We start from the raw sequence: 20,603 nt of genomic DNA on the forward strand, positions 1-20,603 counted from the left end.
GCCAACTATCACGTCGTGGCCCTACGACCTTGACGCCAAGAGTGCGTTTCGACGATGTCTTCGTAGAACCGGCGCCTCCTCCGCCGCGTTCAATTCTAACCAAGCTTAGAACGCTCGCCCCTTTCGACTACCGCCACTTCGTCCCCTTCCCTGTAAATTTCACAGGTCACAGGTCAAATGCACGGGCTACTTTTCGATCGTATGACTAATGTGGAACATTCTAGTTCCCAAGATGCGATAGACCGCCTCGTGCGATCCGATATATCTCATTTTCAAGAATGCCGCCGCCTCGCTCTAATCGATCGTACCGGTGGTCGTATTCACTTTCATCTCAACGCATTGGATGTTCGCTACGCCTAACTCCTTATTAACGTAAGCGTTAATGTATCGACACACCTGGACTGGGTTTCCGACGCAAAGTTCCAAATTGACGTGGCATTTGAATCGCGCCAACAGCGTTGGATTATAGGGGATAATGCATTCGTTGCCGACTAAACGATTTTGTTACCTGTTAAAAAAAGCAGACTGAAGTCTGTACAGAACTTGCCTCTCGATCTTAAAAATGGTGCTCGATATTTGCCGGATATTTCCACCGGCATCGATCGGCAACAGTCCAGCAAGGGGGTCGTCTGACCCTCGAATTTTCGCAACCTATCTCCCCGTCTTGTTCCTCCTCCTCGTCATTGTCGTCGATGTCCTGTTCGACGTCTTCCGGTTCGATGTCGCACTTGTTGTGGATCATGAACGTGTTGACCAAGTTACGAAGCGATTCGAAACCGTTATCGTCCAAAGCTTCGGGCCATCTCGCCCAACTGACCATATCTACGTCCTCTCCCGAAACGGGAACGTCTTCTCTGGACAAATAGAGAAGGATATGCGCGTGAGGAGCGCCGCGTTTTTAGAATTCTACTCTGACGACGTATCCTTCGATTTTCCCTAAAATTTGATGCTCGGTCAAATCTCCCATCAAGGTATTCAATTTTTGTTCGAATATGCGACATAAAACCTCCGGAAAGTTCCCTATATCAGACACGGGTTTGTCGCAGTGGTTCATCTCTTGCCAATTTTTTTTTACGTTAAGTGGGAGGTCTTCTCAACTTCGCGCACAAAGTCAAACTATCGAGATAACCGTTGTGGTAGTACCGCCTGGTACCGGGAATCGTAGCCAGTAAGATGATGATGCGACCGGGACGTACGCGAGCTACACCTTCATTTTCCTCGTTAATTTCCGCCGTCCGTATTTCCAAAAATCTTTTCAAACTGTCATAGGTATCGGATCGCAATACCTTTTGATTTTTTTCCGCCCAAGAAACGTCATTGTACTCGATTTTGACGGCGGCGTCGATGATGTATTGCAATCTCAGTTTACCTACTAAATCCAAAACGTCCCAATAACGATCGCCCTTTGTCCTGGGAATATCCGATAACAATCGAAATCTGTAATACCGTCTCAACGTTTTGACCTTGTCGGTGGATTCGTTCCAAGAACTCTCCGCGTGCAAATGAATTAAATGATACAACATTAGATCTAATGTCGCCGTGATAACGGAAATCTTTCTATATGGCAAAGCCGCGTCCTCCTCAAACGGTCTAGGAACAAACTTCACGTCGTAGTAGCAAGGGGGCCTGTCCCCGATGTAAATACCCGCGATAGTTTCGTTTCTCAGAAACTAAAGTACCGAGACGCGAGTCGCTTTCTCGGATATCCTCCTACGGCGGTGATATCCCGCTCTACGTAACCGTTTCGTTCGTCCCTGATCCGCGGATTAACGCATAAAACAATTTCCCTGACTTTCCTGTTATTGACAGCGGCGTTCTCGACCTCCCCGTTATATAATTGGCCTGCCCATTTAAAAATTTTACACAATCGATTTTCCCGTCTTAAATACGATTCGAATGAATCGACACTGTCCTCGGACAATTGTCCCGAAATAATGGAAAAAGACATTCGCAAATTGGCCTTATCTTCCGATATGTCCATGAAATAAAGATGCGCCTCGTTGGAATCCAAATCGTCGTCGTCGTCTTTGTCGTTTTTCTCCTCGTTTTGTTGTTCCGCTATCGTGGTCGTCTCCCCCGAAGGACTCTTGGTAGGATTTACGATAATTTCGATCGATTCTTCGCCGACGACAGACGGCTCCGATTCCCTAACTTTCTCGACGACAGAATCTTGGACAAAGGTGTCCATGATCTCCACACCTGGCCTAGACAGATCGAAATTGCGCCGCATTTCGATATAACAATCGTAATGATTGCGTTCACTGTATCGCAACAAAATCGGATTTGTATCGTCCATTCTTCCCTGATCTAAGAGAATTTTTCCGTTTTCGATGATCAAAAACCTTCTATTGTAAAAAGAAGAAAATGCGAAAACTTCCATCGCGGAACCCCAACCCTCCTTTTTTTGACATAACATAATCATTGTAATTTATAAAACCAGTCCAGACCGCTAAATCGTTCCAATTGTTTTGTAAATGTAAATTGTTTTGTAAATGTTGCCGGTCGTTACCGTGCAGTCCCATGGCGATAGAACAGAACAGGCAATTCCCGTCGCCGGCCGCCACTCGATCCGTCCGTATCGATCGCTTCTGATTTGTTTGCGCTCCATTATTATTTTCGCCTTGAAACTTCTGAATAAAAAAAGAAAAACGCGAATAAATTATACGATAAGATGTGCACGAATGCATAAATTGATACATATTTTAAGAAAAACGTTTTAAAAAAATTATAACATTTAAAGTTTAATAAGAACCATAAAAATAAAAATCATTTCGTGTAATTACAAAAAGAGGTACGGCGAAGGTATAAATAATATCGAGAATGGAAAATTTTATCCAAAAATTCTTTCACGAGCGATTATATAAAAACGAAAAAAAAATTAAAGTAACACAACGTTCATGAGAAGAGAGGACGTCCCGTACACCTTCTTTTCTTAAAAAAATAAAAATTTATATAAATTAAATCAAACAGCAAAGAAACGATTAAAAATGCATGAAAATGAAAATGTTTCCTATATGGTTTGTTCGGAACCAACAATATAATAACGTAATACGTAAAAATATTGAAAAAAAAAACGGACAACATGTATATGATTCTACGCAAACAATCTTATCGGAATACGTGTGATCCTGTAAAAGCAAAGTTACGCAACCCGCGCGATATTTTACGTAAGAAATAATTTAAGGACACCCGGTATATTTTTAAAAAATAACATTGAAATTATAACGCCAGAGATGCAAAGAAGGATATTAAACATCGAGTATGCGACGAAATAAAAATGACGAAAATAAAAATATCGTTCGTTCGAAACAAACGATATAACATAATACATAAAACCAACGTAAAGAAAATCGGACAACCTACATATGATTCGACGCAAACAATCTTATCGGAATACATGTGATCATGCAAAAGCAAAGTTAGACAACCCGCGCGATATTTTCCGTAGGAAATAGTTTAAGGACATCCGGTATATTTTTAAACAAATAAATGATAATTTCCATTTCCGCTAGAGATGCAAAAACTTTAACTAAATTAAATCGAAATACTCATGTATCGCGGAGAACGATATCGCGACGTCCCGTATATAATCTTCTTCTTCTTCCTGTGCCTTATCCTCAGTGGACGTTGGCGGTTACTATGGCCCATCTGATTTTATTTGCTGCAGCCCGAAATAGATCCATAGATGTCATTCCCGTCCATTGTCTTAGATTTCGCAGCCACGATATTCTTCGTCTTCCAGGACCTCTTTTGCCGTTAAGCTTGCCCTGCATAATAAGCTGGAGTAGGCTATATTTCTGGTTTCGCATAACATGGCCGAAGTATGATAGTTTGCGTTCCTTGATTACGTTTAAGACCTCTTTTTGTTTTCTCATACGCTGTAGGACGGCTTCGTTGGTTACGCGGTAGGTCCATGATATTCTAAGCATGCGTCTGTAGCACCACATCTCAAATGCTTCCAGACGTTTACATGCAGCGTCGGTTAGAGTCCAAGCTTCCACCCCATGTGTTAGTATTGAGAAAACGTAGCATTTAAGAACTCTGACTCTGAGGTGTAAGCCTATATTTAGATTGCACAGCACGCTTCTCATTCGGTTGAAAGCTGTTCTACCCTTCTCAATTCGGATCTTAATTTCATTTATTTGTTCCCATTTATTGTTAAGAAATGTGCCCAAGTAGTTTATCGATGTAACCGTTTCTAATTGGGAGCCATTTGCATAAAACTGGCCATCAATATCTTGTTTGCTTATTATCATGACCTTTGTTTTATTTATGTTTAGGTGCATGTTGTAGGTTTCGCATACTTCCGTTACTCTGTCTATTAGCCTTTGAAGACCCTCAGCTGTGTCTGCAATTAGGACTGTATCGTCAGCGTACCTTAGATTATTAATGAGTACGCCGTTTATTAAAATGCCGTCCTCTGCATTCTCCAGAGCCTCTCTAAACAGTCTCTCTGAGTAAACGTTAAAGAGCAGAGGAGAGAGCACGCATCCCTGTCGAACTCCTTGGCGTACTTCAAACTCTTCAGAGAGTGCATTCTCCACCCGAACACGAGCCTTTTGATTCCAGTAAAGGTTAGATATAATGCGGATATCCCTGTCATCCATGCCTGACTGTCTGAGCGTTTCCAATAGTTTCCTGTGATTTACTCTATCAAAGGCTTTCTCGAAGTCGATGAAACAGGCAAAGACATTGCAGTTAACATCGCGTGCCCTTTGTATTAGAACATTAAGGCTAAACAATGCTTCCCGTGTACCGAGTCCGTTCCTAAATCCGAATTGTGTCTCTCCGATATGTTCTTCGAGTTTGGGATAAATACGTTCATGTATGATTTTTAGGAATGTTTTTAGAACGTGACTCATTAGACTAATGGATCTGTAGTCTTCGCATTTTTTAGCTGTGATTTTTTTCGGTATGGGGATAAATGTTGAAAACAACCATTCTTCTGGGATTGTGCCGCTCTCATAAATGTAATTGAATAGCTCTGTAACGAGGTCTAGGTGGTTTTGTTCTATGAGCTTTAGCAAGTCTGCATAAACTTCATCGGGTCCTGCTGCTTTGTTGTTTTTAAGCTTCCTGATTGCATGCGCAACCTCTTCCGTGGTTATAGAGGGCCCAGTTTCTATGATTTGTTCCTCTAAAGTGCCTCGGTTCTCGTCATTATAGAGTGCCTGCATGTACTCCCTCCATCTTTCTATCTTCTGATCAATCTCCAGTAGTGCCTCGCCATTTATGTTTGTGACCATCCCTGTGTTTCTAGGTCTGAATAAACCTGCAGCTTCTTTGATTCTTTTATGTAGATTAAACGAATCATGTTGGTTTTCCAGTTGCTCGATTTCGGTGCATTTCTCTGCCAGCCAAGCCTCCTTTGTCTCCTTGATCTTTCTTTTAATCAAGCTATGGATTTGTCGATATCTTTCTTCGTTGTTGTTTTTATATTTTCTTCGCTCCTCCATGAGGTCCAATATTTCCTCGGTCATCCATCTGGAGTTTTTCTTCTTCCTTTCTGTGAGAAGTCTAGACTTTGCCGTCTCCACTATGGTGTTCTTTGTATCCATCCATTTTCGTTCAATATGGTTATATGATTTTTCTTTGATTTCAGCTATTTTTCTATTTAATTCCTGTTTTGTTTCGGTTTTAACATTTTCGTCTTTAAGTTTTTGTGTATCCACTCGTTCTGCTCGTTTTGATTTTGCTAGCTTCTTTAATCGTAGTCTTAAAGTGGATAGCAATAGATTATGGTCAGATGGGACGTCTGCACCAGGGTAGGTTTTTACGGTTGTTATCGAGTTTCGGAACCTCTTGTTCACCGTTATAAAATCAATCTGATTCCTTACTATGTGCCGTTCATTATCAGCGGGAGACATCCAGGTATATAGACGCCTGGGTGGTTGTTTAAACCACGTGTTCGTAATTATAAAATTAAATTCTTTACAGAATTGGACAAGTGCTTCTCCTCTCTCGTTTCGCATTCCTATCCCGTATCTTCCGACAACGTCATCATCTTCCCCATAGCCGACCTTGGCATTAAAATCACCCATAAGAAGGGTGATCTCTTCTTTTCGCGTGTGTTTAAGAGCTTTCTTCATGTCCATATAGAACTCATCCATCTCTTCCTCGGTGCTTTGTGTTGTTGGTGCGTAAATCTGGATTATATTTAACTTGCAGGGCTTTGCGTTGATCTTCATTATCGCTACTCTGTCAGAGATGGGTACAAATCCTAGTACGGCACTATCGACCTCTTTCGTTACTATTATTGCGACCCCATTTCGATGTTGAGGGCTATCTTCTCCAGCATAGTAAATCTGATGTTCCTCTATTTCGCACTTCCCAGAACCAGGCCATCGCGTTTCGCTAATTCCGAGTATATCAATTCTCAATCGCAACATTTCCTTAACCGTGTTAGCCGCCTTTCCAGCCTGAAACATGCTCTGCACATTCCATGTGCCTACTCTTCTCTTTGATGTAGCTTTTAGGATACTGGCTGACCGGGAGATTCTTAGCACCCTCTCCCCATTTAAGGGGTGCCCGGGACTGAGGGCCGTGGTATTTTCATTTTCAGCCATAGTAAATATCCTGGGGAAAATTATTGTACCTAGGTAGTTTCCCGTTGCTTTCCTAGGTTTAGGGATCAGCCGCCCAATGTGGGTCAGACGCTGTTGGAGTACCGCTCCTGACATGGAGATCCGTCGTGTCCTGTGCTAGTTTTGGTCCACCCCGGGTATTTTATTTCCCCGGTACCCAGCATATCTGCTGAGCGTTCCCCTATCCGCCACCTGGGGAGGCGCCCGATGGGGGACTAGCAACCCCGCACGTATATAATGTAAATTTAAAAAAGGAAATGAAACATCGAGGAAGCGACGAAGTAAAAATGACAAATGAAAATATCGTTCGTTCGAAACAAAAAATATAATAACGTAACACATAAAATCAAAGTAAAGAAAATCGGACAACCTGTATGTGATTCGATGCAAACAATCTTATCGGAATACGTGTGTTCGTATAAAAATAAAGTTACGCAACTCGCGCGATATTTTCCGTAGGAATTCATTTAAGGACATCCGGTATATTAAAAAAAATAAAATTAGACGTCAGAGATGCAAAAAATTTAACAAAGTTAAATCAAAGTACTTATTTACCACCGAGAACGATATCGTAACGTCCCGTATATAATTTAAAATGATATGATGATAATATGAATGAAAATATGGTTCCTTCGAAACAAACGATATAATAACGTAACATATAAAACCAATATTAAGAAAATCGGACAACCTGTATATGATTCGATATAGAAGATCTTATCGGAATACGTGTGACTGTGTAAAAACGAAAAAAAAAGTAGTCTCGCAATCCGCATATTAATCTACATAGGAAAGAGTTTGGGGACTTCCTGTACATATTATGAAAAAAAACAATTGTAATGTGAAACAGAAAATTTTCAAAGAAATTTAATCAGAATCTGGATTAATCGTGGCGAATAATATCGGGACATGCTGTATACAAGTTGAATTTGAAAACGAAATCAAACACCAAAGAAGTCGTGAAGTAAAAATGATGAAAATGAAAATTTCTCCAATCGAAGTAATAACGTAAAGCGTAGCGGAACAATGGAAAGAAAATCGGACAATCTGTATATGATTCAACGTGAAAAATTTTATCGGAATATGTATAAGTGTATAAAAATAATAAAAAAAAAACAAAGTAACCCATTGAAATGCGAACAATTATGAAAATACATTACCGTTTTTGGAAATAGAGTATATCTTCAAAAAGGGGACAACTGCATCGTAAATCTTTTTTTTTTACGTAATAATTGCGCCTCTAAAATTACGACGGTTAGAAGTGTCGAACGTTGCCACATTTGAGGAAAGCAATATTTATAAAAATAATCCGATAAATGAATGATCGATTTTTTTGTATAGTTTGGAAAATAAAAACAAATTTATTAATATTAAAATTTAACATTAATAAATTAGAAAATAAACAATTAAACATTAATGCAAAAGAATTTAAAAATTTCGAATTTTCAAAAATTACATGTGCAAACTATTTTTCATCGTTCAAACGAAAATACAAATTGCCCGATAGGGCGAAAATTACATATTAATCCGTCACCGAAAAGTGCTAAAGCATGAAAATAAATTATCGTTTTCTAGAACAGAGTATATCATAATTGCTTCACGCCTCGAATCGCACCCGTTAAAATCGTCGAGCGTTGCCAAGTTGAACGAGAACTAAATTGTAAAAAATAATCCGATAGAGCAGAGCTTTTTCTCGATACATATTAATTATCGATACATATTAAGTATCATATATGTAAAGGATTAAGGTGCTCCTAACAACGGTGCCGCTCCTTCCACACTATAAAAAAAAATCAACGAAAATCTAAAGTTGTTAAAAAATCATGAACTCCACATACCTTTTATATTATCGAGCGGATCGAATCGAGGGACAAAAAAATACAAAGAATACAAGGAATACAAGGTTTTCACAACCTGAAAACCGCACGTCTCGTATTTAATTCAATCCAAAAAAAAAGAAATGAAAATGAAAAAATTAAACCACTAAAATATATTGATGAGAGGATGGTCGAAGAAGTGGCAACTGGAAAATGTTTTCTTGATATTCGGGTAGGAGCACATAGCAATAGAATCGATAACAATCAACTTTCTCTGGTTCACTTTTAAAACATACTAAATGCAAATCTCGATGAAGATCATCCCAACTACATTGTCACCCCCACCAACTATCTAATATTTCGCGCCTAAAATAACGATCGTTAAGATCGTCGGACGTTGCCACGTTGAACGAAAACGAAGTTATTATAAATGATGCAATTTAATTTTTATCTTTACCGATTATCAGAATTGTCGAAATCTATCTGGAAATACTTTAAACTACATCCCGTCCCTTTTCCTTTAATCGAATTTGATCTTTATTTTCAATAAAAATCGATATAAATTAATGTTTGTTTTTCGAAACAGACAATACTGAAAACAATGCAGGGATGCTTCTGGCAACAGTGTCACCCCGTCCAATTTTATAACGGTTTTCTCGTCGATCGTAAATCATTTTTTCGCGCCTAAAATAACGGCCGTCAGGGAATCGTCGGACGTTGTCACATTTAAGTGATGCAAAAATCGCGAAAATAATCCGATAAATCGATGATTGATTTTAATAAGGGAAGAATAAAAGCAAACTTGAAAATTTTAGAACCTAACAATGATAAAAAAGGAAATACACAATCAAACATTAATGCAAACAAATTCTAAAATTTCAAATTTTCGAAAATTACAAATTTGGACTGTTTTTCGTTATTCAAATTGAAATACAAATCACTCGATAAGACGATAATTATAAATTAAGCTCTAACACCGAAAAGTAAATTTACATTTTTAAATTTTTAAAATACCTACGTTGCTCCGAGAAGGTTGAAATTTTTCCTGTAGATAGAGGTCAATGAAGTCTATCCACAGATACAATAAAGTCTACCCCAACCCCCTCTATATAATGGTAATGAATTATTCTTTAAGGAATTTCAGCTTCCCACAAAAAATGTTCTCTACGATAAATTCTCAAAATTGTCAATAAGCGAAATATTAAACTTTTAAAATTAACCATCGATTTTTGGGACGATTTTTCAGCCCAAAATGCGATTTCGAGGTGATTTCCCAAAAGTCGGTAAAATTCTGCATTGAGCTTTAGAGGACGAGAAATTAAAATTTGTAATTATTTTTTTGAAAATATCTATAAATTATCGACATTTTTTTGAAAAAAAAAAAAACGTTTTTTACCAATATTTGCGCCCTCGGCGGGCCAAAAAAATTATAATTAAACAACCGACTATTTGTTTTTTAAACCCCTTTGTGCCAAATTTCAATCCGATCGGTTAATATCGACTTCGATCCAAAATTGTTATTAGCACTTGGACGTGAATTTTCCCAATAATTTACATTTTTGATTTTTTTTTAAATGTCTACGTTGCTCCGAGGAGGTTAAAACTTTTATCGAAGTTGGAGGTCAATGAGGTTTAATTTAAACTTAATTTTATTTATAGACCTAATCAACCTTAATTTTCAGTAAAAATTTCAAAATTTCATAGTATTTGTGAATAGAATTCATTGATCTCTAACTTTGATACAAATTTCAATCTTTTCGGAAAAACGTATATATTTAAAAAAAATTAAAATCTTAGATTTATGGGGACAAACATGATGAATACGAAAATAATAAATCAAAAATACTAACCGAAAACGGGGGGCTGGGGAGGACATTTTAGTATGTGCGGATAGACCATATTGATGCGCATTTTTTATAAAAAAATTAACCCTTTCGGATCAATATACGTTGAGAAATAAATTTAAAGTCTCATTTGAAATTAAAAAAAGTTTAAAAATCAATGACAGATATTGAATGTTATATATATTATTTATTAATAATTTTGAGAAATTGACATTTATACGTAAAATACTTTGGTCCTTCTTCTATCCAATGATACCAAAGAGATTCACACAAGTTATACTGTTTGCCGTCGGGAACGGTTTTTGTGTGAAACTGTAAATTTATAAGAAGTAATTAATTATATTTCAATGGAGGGAGTTGGGGAGAATTTTGTGATATCTGATCGTCGATAATTTATAGATATTTTCAAAAAATAATTTCAAATTAAAATTTCTTTTCCTCGAAAACTTTTGGGAAATCAATTCGAAATCCCATTTTGGGCTAAAAAATCGGCCCAAAAATCGATGGTTAAAACTCGCTTATTTATAATTTTAACAATTTAAAAATTATACGTTATACACTTTGGTTTTTCCTGTATCCGACGATACCAAAAATTTTCTTTTAAGTCGGAAAGGTTTTTGTGCGACGCTGCAAATTTTTAAAAAATGCCTAATTACAATTAAATGGAGGGGTAAAAATTTAGATTTTTAATTTTTTAAAATACTTACCTTGCTCTGAAAAGATTGAAATTTTATTGAAGATGGGGGTCAATAAGGTTTCCAGATCCATAAAATTTTCCGCAGCCCCCTCCATTTAAATATAATTAATTATTTATTACAAATTTGCAACCTCACACCCAAACCACTCCCAACAGCAAACGGTATAACTTGTGGGAATCTTTTTGATACTGTTAGATAGAAGGACAAAAGTATTTAATGTATAAATTTTAATTTTTTAAAATTATAAATAAATAAGATGTACAACGTTCAAAATTATTCATTGATTTTTAAACCGATTTTTCCATTAAAAATGAGATTTTAAGGTTATTTCTCAACATATATCCGTCCGAGAAGGTTGAAGTTTTTATCGAAGATGGACATCAATGAGGTCTATCCGTAGATACTATAAGATGCGCCCAAGTCCTACATTTTCGGTTAATATTTTCGATTTATTATTTTCATGTTTATCATGTTTTTCCTCAAAAATTTTAGATTTTTAATTTTTTAAAATATTTACATTTCTCCGAGAACATTGAAATATTTCAGTGGGTCTATTCGCAAATACCATAAAATCCACCTGCAGCACTCTCCCTCATTAGTTAATATTGTCAATTTTAATTTTTATGGATATCACGATGCTCTTCAAAAATTCTCGTTTCTATTCTTTATAAAATACCTACAAAATTGCTTCGAAAAGAAAAAGTTCTCCCTTGCTTAATTAATTAATTGTAATTTTAATTGTAAATAATAATTTTTCTTTTAATTACAGTCTCCGATAAAAATCGGTCCCGGCAACAAACCATACAACTTGTCTAAAACTTTTTGATGTCCTTAAATAGAGAAAATGATAAAGTATATTTCTTATAAGATACAAATTTTTAAAATTATAAATAATCGAAATATAAAACACTTTATCGAAAAAATATGTTTTCTTGCCAATATTTTGTCGCCCGTAAGGACTAAGAAATTTAAAATTAAACAACCGATTATGTTCTTTTTAATACGAATTTTCTAAAATCGATAAAAGAAGACTTCGAGTTATCAATAAAAATTACAAATGCATGTACATTTTTGTGAATGAACATTTATTCAATCGTTTTTAAAAATGGGTTATACGTTACATAAATGCCCTAATATCTATGATTTTTGAACAAAATACGAAAATTATGAAATAGTAGTACATATGTATTTACAAAACATATGTACATACAAATGTATTGTATATGTACCCAGTATATATAAACATAGTATGTTTGCACATATACATACATATGTATGTACAAATTAAAGTTTACTCTTTCACTGGAAAAAAGTCAGTTATTTTGACGAACGGATTTCTCATTTTGGTTTTCAACAAAAGCTTCAATTTTATTTAAATAATCGTAGAGGGAGTCGGTTATGTATTCACTGGTTTTCAAATAGGAACGCAAGACAATCAACGAATTTTCAACCAAATCATTTGAAGGTGGCTGCTGAGAAACATCTTCCAATTCCTCCTCCATCGTGTCACTTTCGCAGTCATCTTCGATGTTTAACTGTACCGGTTCAGATCTGCAGGATATCAGTAGGAAACTCTGAAGTAACAATATCCTCATCCACTTGTATAAAATCGTTGATGGTGCTACATTCTGCTATACCTCTAATGTTTGTCCAAGCTTTAAACTCGATTTCTATTTGGATTTCTTCTTCACTCTTTTCTTTCAGGCGTTCACTTAGGAAAATCAAGGGACTCTCATCTTCTTCTTACCATTCAGAATACTGATCAAAACCGGCTTTTTTAAAACAATTGGAAATTGTTTCAGGCTTAACGTCGATATTCCATGCGGTAGTTACGTCGTCAACACAATCCATTAGTGTAATGTTATTGTTTTTGTTTTCTTCGAAACGTTTTCCTTATCAAGTCGTTGTAACTTAGATGTCATATTCGGCGGGACAAAAGCAAGTCTAATACATTTTAATTTTTCCTGGACGTCTTTAGAATGAGCTGGACAGTTGTCAATAAAAAGAATTATTTTTCTTCGCTGGTGTTTAAATTGTTTGCCCAATTTTAATAGCCATTCTTCAAAAAGTGCGGCTGTCATCCAAGCTTTTGCATTTGCTTTATAGTCAAGAGGTAACCACTTAACATTTCGAAACCAGCGAGGTTGTTTACTTTTACCTATTAGAAGCAGTTTTGCTTTCTCTGATCCATCCATGTTTGCAAGAAGCATCAGTGTAACTCTCTGTTTACTATGCTTACCTCCATGGCACTTTTGATTTTTAAAAGTTAAAGTGTTATCTGGAAGACATTTGAAAAATAATCCTGTCTCATCTGCATTAAATACGTCCCGTGCTTGATACTCTTCTAATAAATGAGGTAAAACATCACGTCTCCATTTAGTACAATCTTCGTCAATTACGTCACTGCTTTCTCCACAAGCCTTTTTATGACATTCGCCTGACATAAAACAAACAAACGAACTTTAAAACCTAATTATATACTATATAAATTTTTATACAGGTGTCCCTTTTAAAACTGCCAATTTGCTTGTTTAAAATGAAAATGAATTTTAAAAAAATGAAAAACTTATGGGGATACATTAAATCAATTGTTTATCAGACTCCACCAGAATCCTTGGAAGATCTCAAGCAAAGAATTATTATTGCTTGTCGAAATATCACACCCGAGATCTTAGAGAAGGTACGACGTGAAACCGCCTGTCTTCAAAATAATAACATTTTGAACATTTGTTTAAATAAAAATAATAAAATACCTGCTTAATAAAATAAAAACTTTCTTGCTTGTTATTTTTATGAATTAAGTAATGCAGAATTTGTTGATTTAAAAAAAAATACCTTTTGAAAGAGGTAACGTGGGATATGTCGTTCAAATAAACACCGGATTCGTTACTAAGCGTTCTCTAATGTTGAAATATTAAAATATAATGGTGGAAAACGGAAAATAACAAGTAATTCGTAAAAACAACTTCAAAAGTGAGACATTAAAATTGTCAAACGTTGAAAAGTCAATCTAGCGTCGCGTTCCCGATTTTTTGTTTATTCGCGTAGCACTCCGTCACTAAGTTATTGTTTTTTAACAGGTATCACACGACCTATAATCTTATTAAAAAATTGGTATTAAGGATAAGTGAGAAAGGGTTACAAAATATCTTAATAACGTTTATTTTATGCAACCATAATTACATATTTTTTATCATTTTTCTCAAAGATTGTTGATTTCCCAACACTCATCTTCCAAAACAGATTTTTTGGGAATTTTGGAAAACAACTCAAAATAGAATAAAAAAAGTGCACCACTGTTTAGAAAAACAAAAGACCTTTCGAATGATGTGCTATATGACCCATATTTCTATTTAAGATTTTGAAGTGGGATAGCTACCCCTTAGGGGGTAGGTCGGGGTGGGTTGAAAACTACCTTGAAATGATTCCCCCTTCCAACCTTTCAAACCGGTGTTTCATTTTTTTAAAATTTATTTTCATTTTAAACTTATAGCCCATTGACGGCTTTAAAAGGGACACCCGGTATGTATGTACCTCACCTGCGTTTCCAATTATCGAGCTTGCCTTAAAGTTTGGTTGTCCTAGTTTTTCACTAAACTCCAATGCCTTTTCTTTGATTAAGCCCCCGGATATAGGTAAGTTCTGTCTTCTTGTCGATTTAAACCACTCTAAAACTGCTTTATCTACATTTTCATACATGGGCTTTTTTAGCCTCTTAATACCCCCACTTGCACTGCCACTGACTGAATGTTTATTTTTCAAAATTGTAGACACTGTACTTGCCGAAATCCCATACTTCACAGCTACATCTTTATTTTTTGAGCCACTTTCCACTTCTTTTATAACCTTGAATTTTTGATCAACAGACAAAGCTCTTTAAGTAAGTTTTGATGATATATCAACAAATGCAAAAATCCAAAAATGTCTTTAATATAATTTGTAAATTGAATAGGGAATCATGACACACTTATTTCAGTCTCTGGAAACGATTGCAAAGAAATAGCTACCACACTGAACACCGAAATGCAGTATTTCTACGAATGGCTGTGTCAAAATAAACTGAAACTCCAAAACCAAGTGCATGGTTATCGGTTCTAAGGTTAACTGTCAAAAATTTGATAAGTCAGGGTATTCTATGGATATACAGGGTAATAATTGGATTCGCAATTATGCTTTAGTAATCATGTTGAATATCTATGCAAACAAATTGGTAAGAAAATAGGGTTTTTTAACCGTGTATCGCGGTTTTTATCGCCGTGGACTAAGATGTTAGTTTATAATAGTATAATTTTGAATCATTTTTCATATGTTTGTTCATTGCTTATATCTTGTACAAAAGAAGATTTAAATAAGTTACAATTACAACAAAATAGGGTTATGAGAATCATCCTGAACTGTGATAGATATACTCCTATAAAGAGTATGTTAGACCAGCTAAATTGGCTAAATGTCGGGCAGTTCATTAGAAAAGCAAGTTTAATGTTGGTTTATGGAATTGCGCACGATCACCAGCCAGGCTATCTTAAATTATGGTTGGAAAAAAGGTCAAACTTTTATCAATATAATATACGTTCCAATCAGCACTTCAATGTTTCTATGGTAAAAACAACAAATTTACAGAAAACTCTATTCTACGATGGTGTTTGTAATTTTAATGAACTGCCGGATAATATTAAGGGCGCGCCTTGCCCAAGAGTGTTCAAGAAGAGACTTACGGGGGTATTTGCTAAGTTTATAGTTTTGTTTATGCAAATTTTACTTGCTTATGTAAATAGCCAAGTGCTAAATAAATAAATAAATAAATAAAAATAAATAAATATAGGGAAAATAAAAAGAAACTTGTAAATTTCAAAATCAATAAATGAGCGAATATATTATATTATATATTATATATACATATATATATATATATATATATATATATATATATATATATATATATATATATATATATATATATATATATATATATATATATATATATATATATATATATATATATTCTCACGTATTGATTCACGGATGGAAAAATGTGATGACACTATATTCCGGGATATCATCCGTTCGCTCGTTGAACTCCGACTGGAATCCTGCTTCCGACTGGAATCCTGCAGACGTTTCGCCAAAATCTCACTTGGCATCTTCAATGCTCGCGCTCCGAAAACACTTCGAAGTGTTCGAAGTGTTTTCGGAGCGCGAGCATTGAAGATGCCAAGTGAGATTTTGGCGAAACGTCTGCAGGATTCCAGTCGGAGTTCAACGAGCGAACGGATGATATCCCGGAATATAGTGTCATCATATATATATATATATATATATATATATATATATATATATATATATATATATATATATATATATATATATATATATATATATATATATATTAATTCGAAATATTTAAAAATACAAATCACTGTTATCCCAAACAGTTTAAAATTATTACTTTTATCTCAAAGAGTCCAAAACAGTATAATATAATTTTTCTGTTATCCTAGACGGGCCCGAATAATAATAATAACAAGAAAGCAGGTTGAAAATAATAGTATTTTCAACCTGCTTTCTTGTTATCCCAAACAGGTGAGGATAAGAAATTGCTGCATAGATATTTACCTTCATTATTCTCCACATCGGAGCAATCACTCGGATTTTGCGAATTAGATGCACTTTCACAAGAACTTTCTGATAATGATTGTCGTGGTTTGTTCCGATTTTTCTTTTTTAACGTGTCCATTCGGCGCTCCAATCTTTGAAGAATCATCAAGACGGAACTTTTTCCCTCCTGGGTCACTGATGACCCGGGCGAAGGCGACGGACTACGTCGCCGTTTTCGTGAATACATTGACATAACAGTACACAGGAAATACCACGGAGATGTGAACGATTCCGCACTAAAACGAAGACTGAAGTAGGTACGTATCGGGACCGGTCGGGAGCCGGGGGTGCGACACAGCCGGGGTGAGTAATTTAACGTTTGAACATAGTGAGCGAGTTAAGGCCGGTCCAGACACTCCGTTTTGCACAACGTTTTGTCTCCGCAGTTCAAGACGTTGCAGACAAAACGTTGCGTGTGGACCGGAAAACTGCGCAATTTTGAGTCCGTCGGGAGGACTGCACAGTTGCAGCGATAACTGATCTCGTGAGCTCTGAAAACCGTGACCTGCGCAGACATGTCGTTGCGTGTGGACACTTACTCCGTTTTCCAATCCGTTTTGTTCCTCAGTTTTCTCTAATCATCCGACCATGACAGATCTGCGGCAATGTTCTCGCGAGTTTTTGACGGATTTTATTTCACATTATGAAAGTTTTCCGTGCCTTTGGCGAGTTAAATCTAAAGAGTACAGTGACAGGGACAAAAAGGGGGAAGCGTACGAGAGATTGGTTGAAAAGTTCAAAGAAATAGATGTCAACGCGAGCAGGGAGACAGTGGTGAAGAAAATCAATTCTTTGAGAAGCGTTTATTGCAAAGAATTGGCAAAGGTAAACAAATCGATTCGATCTGGAGCTGGAGAAGACGAAATTTACAAGCCATCTCTGTGGTATTTCGATTTGCTGCATTTTCTCAATGATCAGGAGACACCAAGGCCGTCGAGGAATACCATGGACGAAAGTGAAGAGTCTGTAAACTGCGACGAATCATCACAACTGGTAAGAAAAAAAACAACAAAATTTCCTATTATTACCTAATCGCTTTATTAACTGAAACATATTCTTTTATTTAATAGGTACAATCAGCTTTTACAATGTTTATTACAAGTGTCTACTAAAAAATTACAAGTACCAAATAATTATTTATGTACGCCATTAATTGTTTAAAGTTATAAATCTATCTTGCCAAGGAACAGACCCCTCATTGTTAAAGTACTCCTTGAAATGATCTCTGACCCCGTTAGCATTGTTCAACATGTGGCCTCTTGGTCCACGCTGTAGGTCGTGCACTAATTCTGGGTTACATCTTTCACCTAATTGAACAGTACATTCAGAAATATTTTCCTGATCCATACTTTCTGGAGGGGTGTAGTTTTGGGGGGACTTTCTCCGCAAAAATTTGTGTAAAGCGCAACACGCAAGAACTACAGTATCGACGTTGTGCATCTTTAAATTAATACTTGTGTGGAAAATACGAAATCGGGAAGCCAAAATGCCGAATGTGTTTTCAACAACACGCCTCGCCCTAGATAGGCGGTAATTAAAAATTCTTCGGTCCCTTGTTAATGTTTCTCGTCGATATGGTTTGAGAAGGTCTGGACGCATAGCGAAGGCTTCATCCCCAACAAAAACATATCTTAAAACTCTGTTTGAACTTCCAATGGATCGGGGTTTTGGAATTTTTAACTCGTTGTTAACGAGTTTTTCATAAAATTGAGTGTTATTTATGACTCCTCCATCTGAGATCCGACCGTTTGTTCCTATATCACAATACAAAAACTCGCAATTGGCATTGGCTATTGCCATAAGAACAACACTGTGTGTTTTTTTGTAATTGAAATAATAGGACCCACTTCCTTTAGGTGGCACAATTCTAATATGTTTTCCGTCAATTGACCCTAAACAATGAGGGAACTGCCACATTCTTTCAAACTCCGCTGCAAATTCCATCCACTCCTCTTCAGTCTTGGGAAACTGAAACAAAACAAAAAAAGAAGAAATATTGCAAGAGTTTCATCATTGAAAATTTGTAAAAATAATAAAAATATGGAGATCAATAATACATTTATTGTTTAATATTTTCAGGTGGAAGACGATGTGCAAGAAACTGTTATTGACAGTGGGCCCAGTGAAGCTGCTACTACCCCTGCTACTCCTGCTTCCGAAGCATCTACGAGTACTTCCCATTCTGTCAATACCTCGCACAAGTTAACTCGTAACAAGAGGAAGGCTGTTGGGAATGATGATGGCACAATTGAAGTCCTGCAGGTGATAGGGAAGAAACTGGAATCGCTACAGGCAGATGATGCATTTCAGGTATTCGGAAAACATGTGGCTAATAAACTCAGAGAAGTCCCGAATTCACAAAACATAATTGCTCAGAAACTAATTTCCGACGTTTTATTCGAAGCTGAGTTGGGTACGCTTACCAGAAATTTTCGAATTGTTGACATGAAAAGCCAGCGACAAGATGATTTTGGTTCAATGAATGCCACGAATTATTGGCCTCAACAGAATACGCCACATCAAATCAGAATTCAACAAAATCTTTCTTCACAAGTTGGACAATACCACTCCTTCTCGCAGCAGCCGCAGCCTATGCCACATAACTACGCCCCAGAACAAATACCTCACACTCAGGAGTATGAAACAATTGGGAACATTCCGGCAGTTTCATGCATCATCCCACAGCAAGGTGAACAAGATGTACAGACACGCGCCCACCAAGCCCCTGCCCACTCTCCCGTTGGAACCTACTTGTCATCATTTCAACCAAACTGAAGTATACTTGCGTGCATTTCTATTGCTTACCATAATAACTTTTCTACAATAATAAAGTTTATAATGTTCAATTAAATAATAAATCGTTTATGGAAAATAACAATATTTCTTACCTTCAAGTAATCCTTCTTCAGCACCTTGTAGATAGATAGCTTCACATGTTTCGGGAATGATTTCACTTAGCGATTGTTTTGATATAATTGTTGTGAACTCCAGGTCTTTGTAACTTCTGCCGGTTGCCAAAAATCTTAAAGTTGCTGTTAGCCTTTCATGTGGTGATATTGCTGCTCTCATACAAGTATTTTCTTTCTTGATATGCGGTGTCACTAATTCCAATAAGTAAATATACGTGTCCATGTCCATTCTCAAGTAGTTTCGCCAATCATTAGGTTCGTCACGTAATTCACTCAATAATCTTATATGGGAAAAGTCCCGCCTTTTCAAAAGCCATTTCCGTGACCATTTTGAACGAACGGTTCCTCTGATGTGTTCCAATCTTTTTTTTTTTTACAATACAGCAGGCGAAAATTGACCACAGGAGAACCTCCTCCATGGCGATATCACACAAAACTGAGCGGAAAATACAAGACTGCACCGTCAAGACTGTACCGTCTGGACGCTCAAAGTTGCAACGGTTTCATTCCGTCTTAAAACTGCGCGGATTTAAAACGTTGTGCAAAACGGAGTGTCTGGACCGGCCTTTATGTACAATGATTTCTACGTAATAAGGATAGGACACCGTGAGATCTACGATGTCAGCATTTGGCCACGATGGTACTATGAAGAGACCGTGAAATTCACATCGTCAGCTTTTCGGATACGAACCTACAAAGTCTTAGTTTTAACTAATATTATTCTTGTTGTAACTGCTGCTGCGGAAACTCTTAATTTTCGATTGTATTTTGAAAATAAAGTTTTTAAAAAGTCATCTCGTCTTCGCTTGAACATAATTGGCGCAGTCAGTAGGATTGTGCCCTCGGAATTCGGAAAACGAAAAAGCAGAGACAATTCGTGTGTGTATGTCGCATCGTGCGGAAAAGTGACACTTACCGAATTAGGCTACCCTGAGGAGTGGTTTCAACCGCTACAGCGCAATCCAAAGAACTTGTTGGCGAACCCAGAGAAGACTCTCGTAGGCAGTGTGCAACAAAGGATCAAGGAAGGGAAAACCGTAAGTGCGATTTTTTCCTTTCGCCCCTTTAAGATCCTCCGTTAAGACTTTTAATAGGG

General features: G+C 36.5%; 1 protein-coding gene across 1 annotated transcript; it reads right to left on the reverse strand.

Moving 5' to 3' along the window:
- Positions 1–17,617: 17,617 nt before the first annotated feature.
- LOC132698113 (uncharacterized) lies at positions 17,618–20,059 on the reverse strand. Its single transcript, XM_060663992.1, has 3 exons — positions 19,487–20,059; positions 19,164–19,201; positions 17,618–18,566 (listed from the first exon to the last, which is right to left on the reverse strand). The coding sequence occupies exons 1-3, from the start codon at positions 19,734–19,736 to the stop codon at positions 17,748–17,750; spliced, it is 1,107 nt and encodes a 368-aa protein (XP_060519975.1). The 5' UTR covers positions 19,737–20,059; the 3' UTR covers positions 17,618–17,747.
- Between the last annotated feature and the right edge of the window lie 544 nt (positions 20,060–20,603).

This window comes from Cylas formicarius, unplaced genomic scaffold (genome assembly GCF_029955315.1).
Source record: "Cylas formicarius isolate icCylForm1 unplaced genomic scaffold, icCylForm1.1 PGA_scaffold_2__14_contigs__length_35257938, whole genome shotgun sequence".
NCBI classification, from domain to species: domain Eukaryota; kingdom Metazoa; phylum Arthropoda; class Insecta; order Coleoptera; family Brentidae; genus Cylas; species Cylas formicarius.

Bases quoted from the DNA above. Each gene is read 5' to 3' on its own strand.
- LOC132698113 (XM_060663992.1), bottom strand. From the start codon at position 19,736: ATGGACATGGACACGTATATTTACTTATTGGAATTAGTGACACCGCAT. The intron at 19,202-19,486 runs GTAAGAAATATT...TCTGGGGCGTAG, and splicing joins TGAAGAAGGATTACTTGAAG to TTATGTGGCATAGGCTGCGG. The intron at 18,567-19,163 runs GTATTGTCCAAC...GTTTTGTTTCAG, and splicing joins GGCTGCTGCGAGAAGGAGTG to TTTCCCAAGACTGAAGAGGA.